Source organism: Ictidomys tridecemlineatus, chromosome 13 (genome assembly GCF_052094955.1).
Source record: "Ictidomys tridecemlineatus isolate mIctTri1 chromosome 13, mIctTri1.hap1, whole genome shotgun sequence".
Classification (NCBI taxonomy): Eukaryota; Metazoa; Chordata; class Mammalia; order Rodentia; family Sciuridae; genus Ictidomys; species Ictidomys tridecemlineatus.
In genome coordinates this window covers 94,847,360-94,867,521 of record NC_135489.1, presented here as the reverse complement: position 1 = coordinate 94,867,521, position 20,162 = coordinate 94,847,360, and the positions used below count along the sequence as shown (strand labels likewise).

General features: G+C 54.6%; 1 protein-coding gene across 12 annotated transcripts in view; it reads right to left on the bottom strand.

Moving 5' to 3' along the window:
• Window positions 1–20,162, bottom strand: part of Wnk2 (WNK lysine deficient protein kinase 2) — a 121,312-nt gene that overhangs the window by 37,027 nt on the left and 64,123 nt on the right. For all 12 annotated transcript variants that reach the window (XM_078030608.1, XM_078030616.1, XM_078030618.1 and 9 more), the window contains 10 exons: window positions 17,424–17,579; window positions 17,019–17,198; window positions 14,878–15,423; window positions 12,470–12,763; window positions 11,906–11,955; window positions 11,010–11,178; window positions 10,825–10,941; window positions 6,507–6,677; window positions 6,323–6,368; window positions 5,637–5,756 (listed from right to left, as the gene is read on the bottom strand). In XM_078030608.1, coding sequence (XP_077886734.1) covers window positions 5,637–5,756; window positions 6,323–6,368; window positions 6,507–6,677; window positions 10,825–10,941; window positions 11,010–11,178; window positions 11,906–11,955; window positions 12,470–12,763; window positions 14,878–15,423; window positions 17,019–17,198; window positions 17,424–17,579 — 1,849 coding nt within the window. The remainder of the gene's footprint in view (window positions 1–5,636; window positions 5,757–6,322; window positions 6,369–6,506; window positions 6,678–10,824; window positions 10,942–11,009; window positions 11,179–11,905; window positions 11,956–12,469; window positions 12,764–14,877; window positions 15,424–17,018; window positions 17,199–17,423; window positions 17,580–20,162) is intronic.

The following is a 20,162-nucleotide window of genomic DNA, read 5'->3' as shown; positions in this document are numbered from 1 at the left end:
TGATATCAGTTTTTCTCCTTCATTAGACTATTAATAGGGCAGGTTAATTGAATCTTGACTGTTGCTTTCCTGGAATATACCCACTTTCTCATGGTGTATTGTTCTTTTTATATATTGCCAGATTTGACTCTCTAAAGTTTTATTGAGAAAATTTCCCCTTTATGTTCATGATAGATATTGGTCTATTGCTCTCTCTTTTGGTACTGCCTTTGTCTGGTTTTAAATCAGGTTAATGCTAGCCTCTTAAAATGATTTGGAAAATGTTCCTTCTTCATGTATTCTTTGGAAAAGATTTTGTACAATTAGTAACATATCTTTTTTAAATGTTTGGATGATGGTATATTTTCATATTCACTCAAAAATATTTCTAAATACTTGAGACTATTTCTTTCACCCATAGATAATTTATAAGTGTTATTTAATTCTTCATTATTATCAGAGACTATATCTGGTATAATATCAGTTATACTTAAATTTGTCAGGTTTTGTTTCACAATTCAAGATAGGGTGATTGCTCTACATGTACTAGAAAATAAAGTATATTCTATTATTTTCAGTGTGTTAGTTAGGTCAAGATGGTTGGTAGTGTTGTTCAGATCTTCTATATCCTTGCTGACTTTCCTTCTGTTTCATCTATTACTGAGAGAGAGGTGTTGAAGTCTCCAAGAATAGTTATGGATTGTCTGTTTCTGCTTTTACTTGTTAGTTTTGAAGCTCTGTTATTAGGTGCACATATACTTAAGACTTTACTATATGAATTGATCACCTTATGAATACATAATATCATCTCTTTTCTCTGAAGTATATTGTGTCGGAAATAAAAACAGCTACTCTGGCATTCTTTGGAGGATTTGCACAGTCTGCTGTTTAACATCCTCCTTTTAACCTATTTAAATAATTTATTAGAAGTTTCTAATAGATAGCATACACTTAGGTCAAGTTGTTTGGTTTTTAAAAAAATATTTATTTTTTAATTTTAGGTGGACACAATATCTTTATTCTACATTTATGTGATGCTGAGGATCAAATCCAGTGCCTCATGCATGCTAGGCGAGCACTCCACCACTAAACCACCACCCCAGTGCAAGTTGTTGGGTTTTTTAATCATTCTCATAATCTGTCTTTTAATTCATATGGTAAGACTTTTGCCCCCCCCTGCCCCCCGCCAATACTGGTAACTAAACCCAGGGCTTCACATATGTAAGACAGGGTCTCACAAATTGTCCAGGCTAGCCTTGAACTTGGAATCCTCCTGCTTTGGCCTCTCAAGTTGCTGAGATTACAGGCATGTGTCACCATGCCCGGCTTGAGAGAACTTTTTACCTTTTGTTATTGGTATATTTAGATGAAGATCTGCCATTTTGTTTGTTTACTGGATTGCCCCCTGTTCTGTTAGATTTCGTTTTTGATACTCTGTTTCTTTCTCTTTTTCTCTTTCTCCCCTTCTTTGTGGTTATTTGATTGTTTAAAAAAATTCATCTGAATTCATCTACAATAATTTCGGACAATTCTTTGAATGATCGTTCTAGGAGTTCCAGAACACATACTTAACTTTTCAGTTCTACTTAGAACCAGTACCTTATCACTTCAATGGGAATGGAGAAACATCACAAATGTACAGGTCACTGTATCCACCTTATCATAATTATGTTAATATACTATATCTACAAACGTTGAAAACTCCTCAGACATTATAATCTTTTTTTTCTTTCAACTGTTAGATATGTTTTTTTAATTTTTTTTTTGGCCAGCAATATTCTACAGAATTCAAGAGAAGAATAGATTATTATATTCGTCCAAAATGATCTTGGTTCAGTCCTAATGTTCAGTTACTTTCTGGAATCAATTCCCTTGTGTCTAAAGATCTTTAATAATTCTTTTGGAGCAGGGGTACTGGCTGCAAGTTCTCTTCATTTTCTTTGAGAATGGCATTATTTCATTTGTACATCTAAAAGGCATTTTCCCCTGAAAACGGAATTCTGGATTGTCAGTTCTTTTCTTTCGATACGTTCTAAATGTCGTCCTGCTTCCTGCTGGACTCCATGGTTTCTGGTGAGAAATCTGCAGTGATCTGAATTCCTGTCTCTTCTAGGTAGTGTGTCATTTTTTTTTTTTCTGGCTGCTTTTGCTATTTTGTTGTTGTTATTGTTTTGTTTTGTTTTGGCAGTGGGGTGGGGGGCAGCTTTGGTTTTCAGCAATGTGTACAGGTACATATTTCTTTGTTTTAACCTGATTAGAGTTTGCTTAGCTTCTTGAATCTCCACGTTTATGCCTTTCCCCAAAGTTGGGAAGTTTTCAGCATTATATCTTCAAATATTTTTTTTGGCATTCTTATCTCCCCTCCTTCTAGAAATCTGACACAAACACTAGACCCTTTGTTGTAGATCCACAGGTCCTTGAAACGGTTCACTTTTTCTATCTTCCAGTTGGATGATTTTAGGTGTTTTTAATTTCAGCATTAAAACTTCCATTTGTTTCTTCTTTGTATTTTCTATTTCTCTGCTGATACTTCCTACTTTAACATTTGTTTCAAGAACGTTTGTGATTGCTTGTTCAGGCATATTTATAAGAGCTGCTTTAAGTTGTCAGATCATTCCCTCATCCATGTCTTCTTCTTATTGGATGTGTTGGCTTTTTCCATCTGAGTTGACATTTTCATGATTTTTCACTTCCCAAATAATTTTGGATTCGACTCTGAACATCTTGAAGGATATTATGAAACCTTGAGTCATGGTTGAATCCTATGCTAAATGTTGATATTTTTGCTCTAGTAGGCAAATGACCTGGTTCAGTGCAGACTGCAAGTTGCAGCCTGCCCTGGTTCAGGCTCTCAGGGCTTTTGCTGGACTCATCTGAAACTGGTTTGTGTCATCTAAGGGCCAGTCTGGAACATAGGTAGGTTTATCTATTGATTTAGTTCTCAAAATCCTTATACACTAATTAGGACCAGATTCATGCACACACAGGCTGGAGGTGCATCTAGGAATTCAGCTTGATGGGGTTGTTTTCTGTTCTGAACCTCTGGCCAGAAACCACCCAGTGCCGTGACTGTGCCAAGCAGGGTGACAGAAAGAAGAAAAAAAAACATCCAGTTTGGGGTCTATGCCCCTAAAGACCTGGCTGTCCCCTGACATGGTTCCACCTGCTGCCACGCCAGAGACTGATCTAGGGACTGGAACAAGAGGAGAGGGGAAAAGAAAAAGTGGGGGTGGGGGGATTCCCTCCTGAGCTTTAGGAAGTCCCTTTCCAGTTCTCTGAGCTGCCACTTGAGGGTGTCCCTGGCAGCTCTCTTTGGTACGACAGAGCTCAACTGTGGCCTGAAGGCTAGGCTCAGGTTGGGACATACTGAAGGGAAATGTGCTAAACTCTCAGCAGTCTCCGTGGTACCTGAATCCTGGTCATGCCCCATCTTCCTGCTGCTAACGTTTCCCCGAGTGCTCAGAGAGCTGGATCCCGTCTGTCCAGGATTCATAGCTCTCAGCTCAGTAGTGACAATGGCTGGTGTGTGTGCTTGCCCCATCTTACCCACAGCCCAGTTTCTCTGCCTAGTTATTTTTTTTTTTTACTATGTGCCAGATATTATACTTTAAAAAATTGTCTGTGCAAGTCATTTGAAATCCAAAATGATATTTTCTCCCTCAGAAAGGACTTCTGTGCTCCTGCCCGAGCACACAGCACTGGGATCTCCTGATGAGGGGCCAAAATGTCCTGCCTGGGCTCCTCCCTCTGCAGCCCTGCCTCCTCCATTGGGCCCTGCGCTCTAGTGCACAGCTTCTGCAGGGCCACCATGGGCCCTGGACTCTGTCTCGCCATGGGGCAGCTGAAGCTGTGCTCAGCCTCTCCTGTGGATGGGACATGCTCCAGGGGAAAGGGCCTTGTCCTCGTTCTCCACCTCTGCTGACCCCATCCTGGTGGCTGCCCTCTATTCAGATTTCCAGTGCCCTTGAGCAGGTGATTCTTATAACCTGTCAAACTTCTTTGGTCATCTTCAGTGGATGTTTGATCCAAATCCACACACGTCACTCACTTTTCCCGTCTTAAGAGATACCCTGACTCTGAAAGGTTTCCAGAGGTCGACTTCTCAGTATGCACATGAAGGACGACGGTTGAACTCTGGGCTCTCAACCCCACACCTTGCTGACCTTTGACCCCACATCACAATGTACCCTGACCCTATAGCATGCTGTCCCTTGACCCTACACCACTCTGTCCTTTGACCCCCACATCACAATGTCCCTTGACCCTATACCACACTGTCCCTTGACCCCACATCACAATGCTCTATTCACAATGTCCCTTGACCCTACACACACTCTCCCTTGACTTTACACCACACTATCCCTTGATCCCTTGACCCCTATGCTGCACTGAAATTTATTTTTAGGGGCTTTTCTTTCACCTGGGAGTGTGCACAGTACAGTCAAGAGTCAAATTCCCCTTTTAAAAGGGAGTCTTTCAAATAAGGCTGTTGGTCCCTGACTTCTCAGTTCCCATGACCAGACGGCACCCCATCTCAGGGCCTGGCTTCTTTTGGGGTTTTCTATTAAGCTGACTTTTTCCTGGTGGTAACAAATCTCCAAAGGTACAATGGAAGGCACTGGAAACACAATAGGAAATCAAAGTTGTCTTACAAATATTTTTTTATCAATGTACCATAATGGTGGGTTAAGTTTTAGCCATTATTTTTTGGCCAAGTGATAGGGAATCTTTTTTTTTTTTATTGGTTGTTCACAACATTACAAAGCTCTTGACATATCATATTTCATACATTAGATTGAAGTTGGTTATGAACTCCCAATTTTACCCCAAATGCAGATTGCAGAATCATGTCGGTTACACATCCACAATTTTACATAATGCCCTATTAGTAATTGTTGTATTCTGCTACCTTTCCTATCCCCTATCATCCCCCCTCCCCTTCCCTCACATCTTCTCTCTCTACCCCATCTACTGTAATTCATTTCTCTCCTTGTTTATTTTCCCATTCCCCTCACAACCTCTTATATGTAATTTTGTATAGCAATGAGGGTCTCCCTTCATTTCCATGCAATTTCCCTTTTCTCTCCCTTTCCCTCCCATCTCATCTTAAACTGGCTTAAATGACTAGTTTTGTTTTTCCGAAAGGACCATAGCCCGAGGGCAAACTTACTGTCCTCTGTAGGCAGATCCACAACAGTGATCGCCATCCATGGGGACCACTGGGAATCAGGCTCAGAAATAAAAGGGCCTTTCCCACCTAACACTCCTTGCCAAGCAGGACCCCAGGGTGTGTTTTCCCCATGAAACAGGAAGGGTGCAAAGGTCACGAGGCAGCACAGAGAGAGGCAGGGCAGAGCCCATCAGCACGTGGCACAGCCTCACCTGCACCTTACCTGAGCCTCACCTGCACCTCACCTGTGCCTCACCTGTGGTGGAGATAACAGGGCAGGTTCAAGCTTAGGCTTAGCTGATCCAGTAGAAAACAAGGATGGATAGGGAAAACAGCCCGGTAGGCTGCCCTAAGTTTGGGGTGACAGTGTGGAAGGCCCCTCGCGTGGTGCTGGGTGCCCAGTGCACACCAGTGAAGGGATGTGCAGAAGAAAGCCTGTGGGTTACCAGGGGAGGGATCCCAGGGCGGGGGCTGTGGCTGCTCCTACCTTGGCTGGCTTCTGGCTGCAGGGAGCTTAGAGGAAGTGGGGGTGACGATTCGGGGGCATCAGCTGCTGGGTGCTCAGCCACTGGGCAGATAATAAACCACCTCTTCCCCGTGTGCAAGACTGAGAAACAGAACATGAACAGCATGCTGAGACCAGGTGACACCTCGGCCACACCGGACCGCCACAGGGGGCCCCACAGAACATTTGCACCCACAGGATTTACTCAGAAGGGCATGGGCAGGGAACCCAAGTTCCCAGTCATAGTCCAAAAGAGCTTCCCTCCATGACACAGACGGTCCCCAGTCCCCTTGAAAAAGAGGCCCTGAGGAGGGGCTTCTATATCCTCTCTCACCCAGAGGCATGGGAGATGGGCGGCCGACCCGAGACTCAGGAGTGCCCTGGGTTCATGTTTAGTTCCTGGGACGCCTGCAGCATCGGCGGTGACACCAGTCAACAGGTGACAGACTTCAGATGGGATGGCCACTCCCAGATGGGGGACCCTTGTCACCACACACTCCCACCCCCACCCCCGCTGCAATGCCAAGACCCTGACACTATGCTCAATGGAAGCTTCAAAGCAAACACCTGCTCTAGAGCAGGGGGCAGGGACACGAGGGAATGGCTCTTCCCAGGGCCCAAGGCTCATCTGCTCTGACAGGTGTGGCCCGAGGTGGGGGCAGACTCACCGTTCTGCTGATACACAGGGGCGCTTGCTTGGGACTGTCCACTCTCCTGCATGAAGGAGAGGGATCAGAGGTCAGCGCAGCCCGTGCCCAGGGGGAACTTCCTTCAGAGCTTCCCGCTGAACTGCAGGGTCCACCCTCCACCCCACAGTGCCCCCCACTGCTTCCTGGGGACACAGGCTCTCACCTCCCCCACAGCCAGACCACAGGAGCCCAGGTGTGGTGGGCTGGCCCCCGCATCGGAGCCACGGTCAGCATCTGTGTCCTCGCTGAGCATGTCCTCTGCCTTGTCCATGACATCCTTCATCTGCTCGATGAACGTCTCCCGCTCAGCAGGCAGGATGAAGCCGTGCTCCACCTGCAAGGGCACACGCAGCGGCCATAACCACCCGCCGCAGACCGCACCCTGGAGCCTGATGGGGATCTATGGATCTCCACTCTGTTCTCGGTGCCAGGGGAAGACACGGCAAAGGGGCACGCCCCTGCCCGGCCCAGTGAGGAGAGCAGATGGCCCCAGGGTGACAAGACAGCTCAGCCTAGAGAAGCAGCCTGTCTGGCACTGCCATGCCCAGAGTGAGGGCCAGTCATGGAACCCCAGGCCGGTCCAATCACCTTCAAGGTTGGCAGGTGCACAGGATCAATGGGACCAGGGTGTGTGTGGGGGGGGGACAATTTGGACAGGGGCACCAGGCAGGCCATGAGGGACAAGGAGGCAGATGTGAAGGTACAGGTTCCAGCTGGTGGGCAGGTTTGGAGAGAGGCTGAGCAGCAGGGTTGGCAAAGCTCTATAGGACGTCCACACACCCTTCTCTGTGCCTGCAACCCCTGCTCTCCCGGCCTCGGTGTCTGACCTGTAGCCTCGGACTTGCATGGAGGTGGGGGTGGAAGAGTGATCAGCAGGTGGCCCCCATCGAGGCTCCTGATGTCCCCTGCTTCCTCGGCAGGGACCCTGGGAGTTTGTCTCCTCTCCCTCTCCACTTGGGCGGTCCTTGAGCTCATGCCTGTATTTCACCAGAGCTACCCGAGACTGGCCTTCTCATGGTCTGTGCTCAACAAGATTCGCCCACAGCCATACGACTCTTCTCAGAGCAAAGTCCAGAGAGGGTGTCCCCAAAGTTGGCCACAGAGAGACTACTCAGGGCACATATCTGGGTCCCAGCCTTGCTCTGATTCCACTAAGGTGCACCCCCTGCACGATGGCCTCTCCATGGACCCTGATGTCCAGGTAGGTGGCTGTTCCTCCAGAGCACAAGGCCCATTCAAGCCAGCTCCCTTTCTCCTGTTGGTCTGGGGCTGAGACCAAGATGACCTCATCTTGCACCACCCTCTGGCTTCTCAGGGCCATGTGGTTCACACATGTGATCTCTACCCTTCAGCCAGCACCGGGGACAGAAAGGACAGCCCAGGCCTCTGGTAGGAGAGAGAAGGGTGGCCGGCAGGTGCCACACCACAGCCTCACTACCGCAGCCTTCAGACCTTGGTGTCGCTGTCCCCAACTCTCACGTGGGCATGCTGCACCCCTGCTTACACCCTGTTTTGCTGTGTCCTTGGCCACTCAAGCAGATGGGACATGGTGCATCTCGGAGAGTTGTACACACAGCTCCAGGGAAAGAGGTCAGATTGTTCCCTCTCCCAGCAGGGTCCGATCCCTGCCCACTTCAGGCCACGGATCCTTCTCCTACCCACACACCTCTGCGGTCACCCAGATGCCTCGGCCCTGCCCAGGCCATCTGTTCTTCCTTTCTGGGCTGGATCCATCTGCCTCCCATAATAAGCTGGCTGCAGAGCGGAGCTCCTCTGGCCCTCCCACACCCTCCCCATACCAGGCTCAGGAGGAGCCAACGCTGTCCTCCCCATTCACCTGTTAACTGAGGACAGCATACGGTGCCACACCATGGGCAGTTAGAGCATCCAGCTGTGACACAGGTGCTGCACAGGAGAACATCTGCAGCGTGCCAACTCGGCACAGACCTGAACTAGTGCCCCTTGGTGTTTTCCTGCTAGGTATGAATTTATTTTCAAAGAGATTAAAATAAATCAAAAGCAAAACCAAGAAAACCCTAAAGATAGAGGGCCCTTGGATAACCTGGGAATTGATGCTGACTTAAAGCAAACATCCACATTTCCCCTTCACCACGGGGTGTCAGGGGGGTCTCTGTCACAACATGAGCCCAAGGCCCAGCTCAACACACCCGCAAGGGAACCTCGTGCCCCACACTCAGGAGGCCCATCCCTGGGTGGGGAGGAGCTTGTCTGGACAGCACTGCGTTCCCCCAGCTAACACCCAGACTTCCACTCCAGCCCCCTGACGCCTCTGTCCCTGGGACAGGAGGCTGTGAGGAAGAGCATGGTGGGCACCCAGCAGAGGCTACGTGTGGACAGCCATGCAGAGGGGCCAAATTCGTGTATTTATGTCACGCTTGCTTTGTAAAGGGACTTTAGATGACCTGGCTTAAAAACTCCCAGTTCAAACCTTCACACGGTACAGGAGAGAGAGCCGCAGGAGGGAGGAGAATCAGGATGGTGAGCACATGTTAAAACAGGTCTGAGAAGCTGCAGAGTTGTCAATGTTCACAGTTCAGCAAGAACTGTGTCGTCCCTGGACGGGGACCTCGTGGGGGACGTGAGCAAACGCTCGTCTAATCACCGTGCTGCAAGGAAGGTGGGGGCAGGGCCACAGGAACAGGCTCAGAGGCCGAGGGGACACTTCACAGGCGTCCACTTCATGATTATGCTTTGAGATACAGGAACACGTGCACACAGAGTAACAGGGGGCACAGGTTCGAAAACAAAGTCAGATCAGAGATGTCTCGGGGTTTCAGTTTAGACTGCAGGGTGAAGACCAGGGTTTGCTTAGGCTACACAAAGGGACCAGCCACTGGCTGCTGACCAAGACCCCTCCTGGCCCCACAGTAACCAGCCGCCACCTTTGACCCTCCCCTCCACCAGCCACCATGCATCTGATCAAATTCTCCATCTCTCAGACATCAGACATGAGGGTGGCCCTCAGCTCGGGCCCCACAGTGTGTTCAGCAGTGGGTTTCTACAGAGGCTCTGAGGTCACTTCCAGGAAGAGCTGAGCGATGGCTTTCAAAGCACCTTGAAAGGGAGCAGGCTGGAGGGCGGAGCTGCCCAGAAACACCACCACAGGTTCACACAGCCACTCCGGCAGGAGAGGGCCAGCCAGGCCCACTGACCATGCTGAACGTGAGAGGCCAGGGCTGCCTGGCGTCCTCCACCACCTGAGCTGACCATCCATCTGGGCTCGGCACCTGAGGTCTCCTCTCGGTTATCTTCTGTCCACTGACCCCCACGCTGTTCTTGGGCGGTAACTCTCGCTGTCCCTGCTGGGTTCAGAGCTGACTACATGTGCTCTCCCCTATTGCAACAGTCTCCAAAAATCCTCCCCAGCATTTCAACAAAGGGCTGAACAATTTCTTCTTTAACATCGTGGGGACTGTGCCCTGGGCGTGGGCTCCAGGAAGGTCTTATCTGAGATCTCTCTGTGGAGCTGTCCCAGAAGCCAGCAGCTGGGGCTTTCCCATGAAATCCACATCAGAATTTAATGAAGCCGGGGCTGGAGCGGCTGGGACGCGGTCCAAGGGGAAGCTTTCTGCTGACCTTCAGAGCCAGCTTGTTGAACGCAGCGGCCACTGGCCACGTGGGCCATTGGCATTGCTGGATTAAATTGCATTTCATATTCTGTTCCCTAGTCACGCTAGCCCCACTCACTGTATGTGGTGGCCGTCTGTGTGTTGGTGGGGGGGTGGACACAGCTCCAGCCACCAATGCTGACTGCTTCCTAAGCTCCCCGCTGGCGGTGATGTTCTAGGAAGAACACTATCCTGTGTGGTGGTCACTCATGGGCCAGTAAGCATGGTGCAAACAAGAGGGTCCTTTTGGCCTGTGTCCTTGTGCGCCGGACAGTTTCTAAGGGCCAAAGATCCCCATTTCTAATAGGGCCAGGTGCTGAGGACACTGTGGGATCCCTTGGGAGCAAGGTTTGGGAACAAGTGAAGCCCCTGAGGATGAGGTACTCAACGAGTGGTCTACCTGGGCAGGGAGGGCGTCTCTGGGTGGAGGTGCATGCAGTAGCTGGGGAAACGCGAATGGGGTGCAGGGCTGAGATTGGCCCTTCCACGGGGAGGGTGACAGGTGGCTCTGAGCAGGGACATTAGGTGCTGGGGTGCTGCTTCCCTTTGCTCATTCATGGCACCTGCCTGCCATTTCCTCCTGTTCTTCTGAGGGACAGCTGAGGGGTTGAGACACCCTCCTGGGAAGTTACAGCCTTCAAGCTGCCCGCTGGTCCCCAGAGGCTTCTGCCCAGTGTGGGGAGGAGCCCACAGAACCCAGGGCAGGGGTCAGCGCTCCCCACCACAGCCTCACCGCTCCGGGGCAGCCCCTAGGCACTGGGGGTGGGTGACACCCCCACACAGGGCCAAGCTCAGCCACTGGACCCTGCACGTGCCCCAAGACATGGCCTCGCTGCCCAGGCCCACCCTCACCATGTACGTGGCGATCTCATCAGGCGCGTCCCCGTCCAAGTCAAACTTGAAGGTCACCATCTTATGGTTGTGTGTTTCCAGCTGACACTCCACCATCTTGTCCCCCGTGTTGCACACCTGTAGGAAGCGGAGGGTCAGCTCACGGAGGACGCCGCACCCGCGTGCCCGGGGTCCCAGCCACTCACATTCAGGATGGTAAGCCGGGGCCGGCTGGCCCTCTCCTGCCGGGAGCGAGCACGCGTGGACCTGCGGTGGTGTTTCCGGGCAGCCCTGCCCTCCAGCCTGCCCCCTCCAAAGGCGCCCTCACAGCTGTCACTCAGCTCTTTTCCAGAAGTGACATCAGAGCCTCCATAGCTGAGTAAGAACCAAGAGTGTTAACAGCACCCACGGGTGACAAGCCAGGGCTCCTGCCAGCCCAGCCTGGGGGCCTCAAAACCTCCAGGCCTGGAGCTGTGACCTGCAGAAACAGCGGCTGCCTGTGAGGGGACCCTGCAGCGTCCATCCCAGTAGCCTCCGTGCAGAAGGGTGGACTTGACGGTCACTGGCTGCAAGACCTCCAGCCCTCTCAACATCCTGACCCAAGAACTAGTTCCCAGGCCTCAGTTTCCCCGTCTGTGCAGGAAACAGCAGCCACTTGGAGCTGGTGTGAAGACCCTGAAGCGTCAGCACCCTCAGAGGATGGGCCTGTGGTCACTTCCTGAGCACCCTCAGGAAGAACAGGCTGCCTCCCCAAGAACACAGGGGGTGGCGGTCTGGAGACCCAGGGTCTAAGGGGCTGGACTCTGCTGTTCACAGGAAGTCCCCCGGGGCCTGTCCACCCACAGCCTCCTCCTGCTGGCCCACAGGCCAGGGCCATGTTCCCAGCAGACTCGAAACACAGCTGGGAGCCCGCGACAACCAGATTTCAGCCAGGGCTGACAAAGACCCTGAGAGGAGGTCCCTGAAGCTCTGCCAGGTCGGGTTTAGAAAAGAGGGTGGTGGCACCGAGGCGAACTGGGTCAGGGCCCATGGAGCAGCAGCAGAGGCTGGGCTGAGCCAGCGCTGGGCCCACACCCCTGACTCGTCCCCTCTGGGCCGGTACCTCTCACAGCTCTGCGGGAGGCCAGGCGGCTTGTCCTGGGAGGCTTGCTCCTGAAATAAAAACCAGAGGAAAGAGAACGGGTCACAGCTCCGACCCGCGGGTGGCACGCACTCCCCTCCAACCCCCACCCCACCGCCATGCTGGCCTTTCCTCCCCACTCCTCAGCCCCTCTCGCCCGCCTGTGGCCAGGGGGCTGCCACACAGGGAGGTTTTCATCTGGTTGAAAGGCCTGGAGCCTAGCAGATGCCAAAAAGCTGAGGCTGGTTTCCTTTCCCAATCCGTTAACCCACTTTGATCATTCCTGAAAGAGGACACTCGGGTTTTGTAAAAGCTTTCTTCACATCCTCTCCCAGGGAACGCGTCCTCCAAACCCATTTACAAAACTCCTGCTCTCCACCTTGATGTGGGCTTGTGGGAGGTGAGAGAGGCCAGAACGGGAACGTCTGGCTGTCCCAGACCACACTCCGCCTCCGGGGAGCGGTGGGCTGCGGGCAGGACTGACCTCAGGGCTGAGGTTCCCAGTGCAGCCCTGGGGTGGCTGCAAGCAGGAGTGAAGGCACACACCTCCTGGGCAGGTTCCACTGTCAGCTGCACGGCTGGGCAAGGGCCGCCAATCACAGGCGCAGTGGGCAGTGGCGGGTTTGCTGGCGGCAGGAGTGCGGCACTCGGGGTGGGCACGCCCTGAGCGGCTGCCACCACGGTGGGGGCCAAAGAGCTAGGGAACTTAGGCAGGAGCTCGGGGGCGGCAGGTGGCAGCACGTCTGGCAGAGGCGGAGAGAGGACAACAGGTGGCAGGGGCACAGCAGGGACCGGAGCAGCCACATCCACAGTGTACGGAGGCGGATGGCCCAGCAGGACCTAGGGGACAGGGATGCACGTTGGATGCCAGGGGCCCACCTGACACAGCCAGGGTGGTGGTGGGGGCATGGAACATTCCTCCCCCACCCACATACTCCCCAGGGCAGTGAGTCCTTGTTTCAAGGCACATGTGACATGCAGATTTAGCAGAAGCAAACAGAGAGGGGCATCCTCGCAGCCCTTTCTGTGAGAATCTGTGGTAATATCCAGACCCAGACATCACTTGGGAACCTCTGTCTAAGCCCAGGTGAAGAGCACCAGGTGACCCACAGGATCCAACCAGGCTCCTGGGGCCTTCCCTGGGGCCATCAGTGTCCTGCCTGTGTCAGACCTCCTGGTCAGTTCAGAGTGCACAGGGACCAAGTGCTCCCTGAGAGCGCTCACCGACATCTGCCGTCTCCCACAGGGTGACCTGGAGCCCAGGCCAGCTCCTCCACTGTCCTCACCTCTCCCTGAAATCTCCTCCCAGGTAAAAGGTAAGACAAGTAGAGAACAAGCGGGCTTGGATTTCAAAGTGCCAGGATGATCTGTCCTCTGCCTCACTTGGGGGTGGAGAAGGTTGAAAGTTCTCCACCTCTCAGGAATGGCACCAGCCCTGTTCTCTCGGACAGGCTGGCCTGAGACCTTCTGTTAGCCACCCACGCGGGGTCAGATAGACCACGCCACAGCCCAGCAGGTGGACGGTTCTCTGCTGGTCAGAAGCCCCAGCTGCTGTCACCAGGGTGCTCAGCCCAGCTCATCAATGACCATCTCCACCACGGAGACAACAAGAATGGCCATCAGGCCTGCAGCAACTTATGAAGAGCCCAGAAGGGCCAGGGCCAGGGCCAAGCAGCAATGTCCCGAGCACACGGAGCTCAGGTCTCTGCCGTCCTACTCCTTGGCCTCTGCTTTCCTCAAAAACACACCTGACCCAGGAATCGGCTGGCCAGGCTGCCATGGACACCTGCTCAGACTGACGCTCCCTCAGTAGGAGCACAGGGCTGATGTGCTTCCTCCCGCTGGGTTGTTTAGACAGACACCATCCTGCCAGCCACTAACACTGCCTTCCTGCTCCAGGCACAATCCTTCTGGAAGTGAGAGAGCAAGAAGCAGTGCCGGGGGGTTCCCTGTACACTCGGAATGTGGGGTCCTACTCGAGACTGGATCAGGACAAAGTGAGTGGGGTGGCACCTGGCACCAGGAACACTCGGCCCCAGCCTCCTCCTCTGCTGTCTGGACAGATCCTCACAATAAGTCAGGAGGGGACATCGGCCCCTGAGGCTCAAAAGGCAGGGACCTGCCCTGTCCACAGAGCTGTCAGGGCTCAGGGCTAGGATGGGGCTGCGCTGGAAGACACCTCGGTGGAGACGCCCAGGTAAGAGGTACCCGTGTGTGTGAGGGTCCCACACAGGAGGATTCCAGGTGAGGGATTCCCAGGCTGGGGCCACGGGGTGAGGTACCCAGGTGGATGCATCCATATCAGCTCTTCCCCTCACTTGGATTTGAACAGAATAAACCAGAAGCTCCACATGCAAGTGTGCTGCGCAGATCTGCAAAGCCACCCAGGTCACAGCAGGGCTTGTGTCCCTGTGGACCACAGGGTCTCTCTGCAGTTAGCCTGGTTGCAAGGGGTCCCCACCTGACACTGGGTCCTATGAGGTCCATTCTCAGGTGGTAGCCCATCAGACCCCAGACCCCTCACCTCTTGGCCCAGCTTCCTCTCTGCTAGCAGAAGCACGTCTGCCCTGCGTTGCTCTGACACGGTGCTTTGGGAGGGGCTGACCCCAGATGCATGTAAGCCTGGAGCCCATAGAGGAACCAGTGAGGGCCAACGGGACCAGCATGGGAGGGCAAGGGCGTCCTCGCCCACATGAGCAGCAGCTGCCCACCTCCTGGTCAGGTGGGACAAAGGAACCCACATGCTGCCCTGATGCTGGTGGCTCCCAAGGTGGAAACTGATGCCCCCTGATGTCTTTAGCCTCCTTCTGCAACCCATCTCAGAGATGCCTCCTCCCCCAGCCCTAACCTGCCCCTCACTCCAAACACCAAGAGAAAGCCATGGCCCAGTGAAGGGAGTGTCCCGAGGGCCTCCAGGCACTGGGAGGCAGACCGAGGCCCCATGGGCGTATTACCTGGCTCCCTGAGGCAGGCACTGGTGCAGCCTGCTCGGGCAGGTGGACAACACCAGGCTGGAGGGGCTGAGGGGGGGCTGCCGGTGCCTGCTGCGGAGGGGTTGGGGTCGCCCTTAAGTTCTGCACAGTGTGGTGGGGGGAAGGCGGGATGTCTCCGGGGGCCATCTGCGGGAAGGTGGCCGGGTACACGGGCGGGGTGGGGAGCTGGGCCGGGAGCTGGGCCACAGCAGGGTGGATGGACAGGGCGGCCACCCCCTGTGGGGCCACAGCCAGTAGAGGGATGGCGGCTGGCGTGTTTGGCACGATCGTCTGGCATGGCACGGCCAGGGGCGCCGCCGTGGGATGGGGTAGCTTGACGGCCTGCAGGGGCAGGGCCGGGGACGTGGGGAGGGGCGCGGTGAGGCTTGGCAAGATCACGGCGGGAGAGAAATACTGAGGGGCCGGCACCGGAGCCACGTTAGCCGTGGGCAGGTCAGTGAGGGCCTGAGGGAGGCTGTCGATTCCTGCCAGGGGCGTGATGGGGGGGACCACAGGCATCGGAGGCATCTGGAAGAGACAGGACAGCAGGTCAGTCAGGGCTGCCAGGGGCCCCGCACCGTGGGCTGGGACGGTAGCAGGCCCCGCCTCCCAGGTGCAGTCCTGCAGCTGCTTGGAAGGGCTCCCCGAAACACACCCAGCGGCAAGGGAAACCCCAGCACGGGAAACGCCAAAGAGAAATGAAATCCGTCAGCCTCAGCACAGGCACGGGGGGCCTCCCTGTGTGCACACCGTCCACGGGCCCCACAGGGGGACTCTGAGGGAATCAGGGATGGCTCAGAAACAGGGGGCCCAAGAGTGACCCTAATCTATGGACACGGACCCTGAATCTTTCACTTAGAAGGACTGAGACTGTCAGAGCCTCAGACGGGCTCCACGAGTCGGGAATCACAGGCTGATGCCTCAACTGTGAAAACTCCCATGGAAACTTAACTTCCGGGAGGGTTCTCAGTGGCTGAGGCCACACCCCGACACCAGCAGTAACCCCAGAACCTCCTCTAAGTCTTCTGGCACCTCCCAGAGAAGGCTGGTATCTGATCTGGGGAATTCAGCCCTCAGTCCCTGACAGCTGTCTCCACAGTGGTGCCTTCTTGCATCGCACAACGAGCACCTTCTTGCAATTCATTTGAAGGCAGCAAATAGGAATAAATCAATTTCTATTTTGAAAAGCAACTTAACACCACAAACCACCAAGGAGCAAGAAGATGATTTAACTAGAACCCTAAGCCAGCTCTAACATGGTATCCCAAAGATACTCGAGACAAGAGAATCTTCAGGGGGAGGGTAAACTGTAGGAAGACCCCTTTCCCGGCAGGAACTGCCATCTTCAGAATGAAGGCCACTTCCTGTCCGACCACCAAGGTCATAGCCCATCTCCACCAAGGGTCTCTAGAATGACTGGGATCATGGAGTCCAGTAGCCTGAGCAATGGTGCCCAACCCCAACTACACGCTGTACTGGCCATGCTATCATGTGCCCCTAGTTACAGACAGTATCCCCACAGAAAGACACCAGAGGTCACCTCTGCTCCTCAGGTTGGACTTTAGTAACCAGCCCTCCCTGCAGGAAGTGGTGTCATCCAGCTGGTCACCAGACCTCCAAGGAGCCACCTTTAGCCCAGCCCCGGGTAACACCTCAGGATGGACAGTCACCTGCAGCAAGCCCAGCTGCTTTCCGTATCCACTCGGTAGCCACATTGTGACTCCTTTCCTTGACTTTGGACTAAACTTTTCCAGAACCTGGATGCACCTAAGACTGGGTATTTGTTGGGTGGTGCAGTGAGGGCCACTTCCCCCTCCTGGAGAGACCCCTTATCTGGCCAATCACAGCCCAGAAGGCCTCTCAGTCTGGAAGGAAGGCCTAATAGGATGGGGAGAAAGTGAGGCCAGAGGGCACAGAGGACAACCTGCCCTCGGAGGCTGCCTCCACACTCCCAGGTCTGCCACGCTGGTCACCAGAACGGTGCTGATGCACGTGGAGTTCACATCCAACCCTTCTGATCCCGCCTCCCCATCCTGGCATGCAGACGGGCCCTGCAGGTGCCCTGGAGCCCCACCCAGGGTGGACAGGCCCTAAGACACTGCGGAGAGCCTGCCCAGAAGTACCTGTGGAGGGACTTGAGCGAGTGGCTGCAGGGGTGGCTGAGGCATCTGGAGGGGCTTCAGCTGAGCAGGGGCCACCACCTGGGAGGTCGGAGCCAGGTACGGAGGCAGGTGGGGGGGCACCGGCTGCATGGTGCCCATAGGCTGTGGGGCCAGGACCTGTGGCTGGGCCACTGGAGGAGGCTGGAGGGAGAGAGGCAGGGCCTTCGACCACCAGCCTGCTGAGCAGGGCCTACCCTGCAGACTCAGACACACAGCAGCCCACCCTCACGCTCACTTACACACTACTCCACGCCCCTACTCCTACTCCTACAGACACACAGTCACGTCTACACACGCCACACTCACTCACACACACCACCTCTTACAAGGGACGCTTCCAGGGCTGTGAGGGGGAGTCCCACTCACCTGCTGAGCGGTGGGTGCAGGCTGGCCTGGGCCTGTGGGCACAGCGGCACTGGGGGGCGGCAGCACAGGGGCGAAGCTCATGGCAGGCTCTGGGAAACGCTGCTGGACGAGTGGAGGGTGGGCAGGGGCTGGGACAGAGCCCACGGAGAGGCCCGGCTGTGGAGAGCACCAGGGTCACACTCGGTGGCTGCCCCTCAGTCCTCTCATCCTGGTGCCCGGCCCCATTAAGGACCCTGCTTCCAGGAAGGTGACTCAGCAGAAACAAGGTGTGGCAGTCCTGCAGTGTCACTCACTGAAAAGCCGTGGAGAGCCACAGCTCTCAGCCAGTGAATGTTCTGGAACATTAACCCCATGGAGTATTACACAAGCATGAGAAAAGATCACCACAGAAGCTTTTTAGAAGCCAAGAGAAGGGCCCCTGAGGACATGGGGTGGGGAAGCGTCTCATCTGTTTGGCTCAGCACACAGAAAATGAATTCACGTAGAAAATTCAGAGAGAACGTGGAGCAATGAAAACAAACAGTGCTGGCGCGCTGTGGAAGGCAACAGGCCATCCAGGTGCCCGCAGCACACTTGGCACAGTGGGGACTTCAGCAAAGCAGGGTCCTCCAGGCTGGGCTACAGGAGCAGAGAAACACACAGGCCGCACACAGGATGTCAGCCCCACTGGCTAAATGGGTCAGCAAAAGGATCAGAAACCTGAGCCCCTGGGGGTCATTAAGCGGTTGCTGCTAATGTGTTAATTTTTTTTTTTTCCTTTTTGGTGTCAGGACGTGGTCATAGTTTGTTCTCTAAGAGTCCTTACTGTGCAGAGAGAGAGACTGGAATATTCATAAGGAAGGAGTCTCACTGCCTGGCCTTCCTCCACCACGGGGCAAGGGGAAGCGGGCGGGGCTACAGGAAGTCAGCTGCTCTCTGCAGAATGTCGCCTGCCACTCTCTGGATGGCAGGAGAACGGCGATTTCCAGAGCTGCCCTCCCCGGCTTCATCTTCCACAGCCAGGGCTTTAGGCAAGGCGGTGGGGGGTGCGGTGGAAAGAGCAGCTTGGTTTGGGATCCAGCCTCGAATCTGAATTCAGCTAGATGAATTCACAGGGCGGATGAGCGTGCCCAACTGGGCCAGACTGTCCTGCAGCCCTGGCCACGGTGCACCGCCTGGGAGCTCTGGCAGGTCTGCTGGCCATGGAGGGGTGAGCAGCCTTTCACTCCTGGTGGCCCTCCCTTCCTCCTCCTCCTCCTCCTCCTCCTCCCTCTCTGCTCTTTACTGGGTCCCAGGGCACATCACCACGGCAACCATCCCCAGGAAGGCCCAGCAGGGAGGGGCCAGCCCTTGGCACACAGGAGGAACCCCTCCAGGCCCTACTCTTTCTGCTAGGTATTTCTGTATCAATAGGAAGGGAGGCAGGAGAACAAGCTCTGGCCTCCCCCCTCGGGCCTCCCAGCTTACACACTGAAGCCGCGATCAGCTGCCACACCAAGGACACACAGGACAGACTTAGCCCAGCGGGGACTTAGGCAGCCAGTGTATCCTATGGCTATCGGAAGCCCTTGCAGGGGCAGGAAAGGATGAGAGCCAGATGGAACACTCTGGCTCAGCCCCAGCTTCGGCAACACTCCCAAGAATAACCCTCGGGAGCTGCAAAGAGTCTTCTCTTCAATGAGCTCTTTCTGCCCTTTAAAATCATACTTCATTTTGTGAATTGAACAAAATTGCAAATGCAAATGGACAATGAGCCCCGGGACTCCCGGCAGCCAAGGCAGGCACGCCCAGCAGCTTCAGCTGCTTTTCCAAAGGGACGACCTGGGCCCTTCTGACCGCCCAGCCCCGCGTGGACAGAAAGGGGAGAGCGAGGCCGTAGCCAACAGGGAGAACCCATGTGCAGGGGACAGAGCCTGCCGTGCTCACGCTCTGCCGGTGCCAAGAGGACGACGTGGTGGCAGACTAGTGTGAGGGAGTGACAGACCAGCCAGGGGGAGGGGCAAAGACACAGCCCACGCACAGGGCAGGGGCCTAGGCTCCCTCTGGGGACTTGGCTCCGCTGCCCAGGTCACGGGCAAATTCTCCTCGGTTGAGCACTTGGGCTGTGAAGCAAGCAATTGTTTAATTTCCTTCAATGTTTAAAGAAAAAAAAATCAGAATCAAAAATAAATGCCCCGTGTGACCCCCTGGTGTCCAGCTTCCCAGATCTTACACATCACAGCCGTCCTGCCGGCCTGAAGCCCTGCCTTCTCAAACACTCTCGTGACAGGGTTCCCCACACTCCAACCCTGTTTTCATAGTTGATTTTCAGTGGCTGCCGTGGGCGAGACATGCCGGGGACTACTGGACATCCCCTTGGGGGGCTGGACAGCGAGGCCAAATCTAGGGCTTCGTTATTACAAACGAGGCTTTGCTCTCACCTCTGGGGGGGCGGGTAGTCTGAGAAGACGGCCCAGGCCCGGGGTGTGTCAGCCTCATCACCACCAGCACCTGCCCCAAGGTGTGGCCTGTCAGCTCTGTCACAGCTCCCTCAGCCCTGGTGCCTGCTGGGGTCTGTTTCCAGACAGTATGTCCCTCTTGCCTGGTCATGTGGGTGTGTCAAAGGCTATATGGCCCATGGTTCCACTGCTCCCAGAAAAGATAGGGCTTTTTATGGCTGGCTTCTGGGGGTCTCTCCAGGGAAAGCATGGTTGAGAACTGACCTCAGGCCACGTTAACCCTGACCAGAGTCAGTGCAGCCCAGATGGCCCTCATGACTGG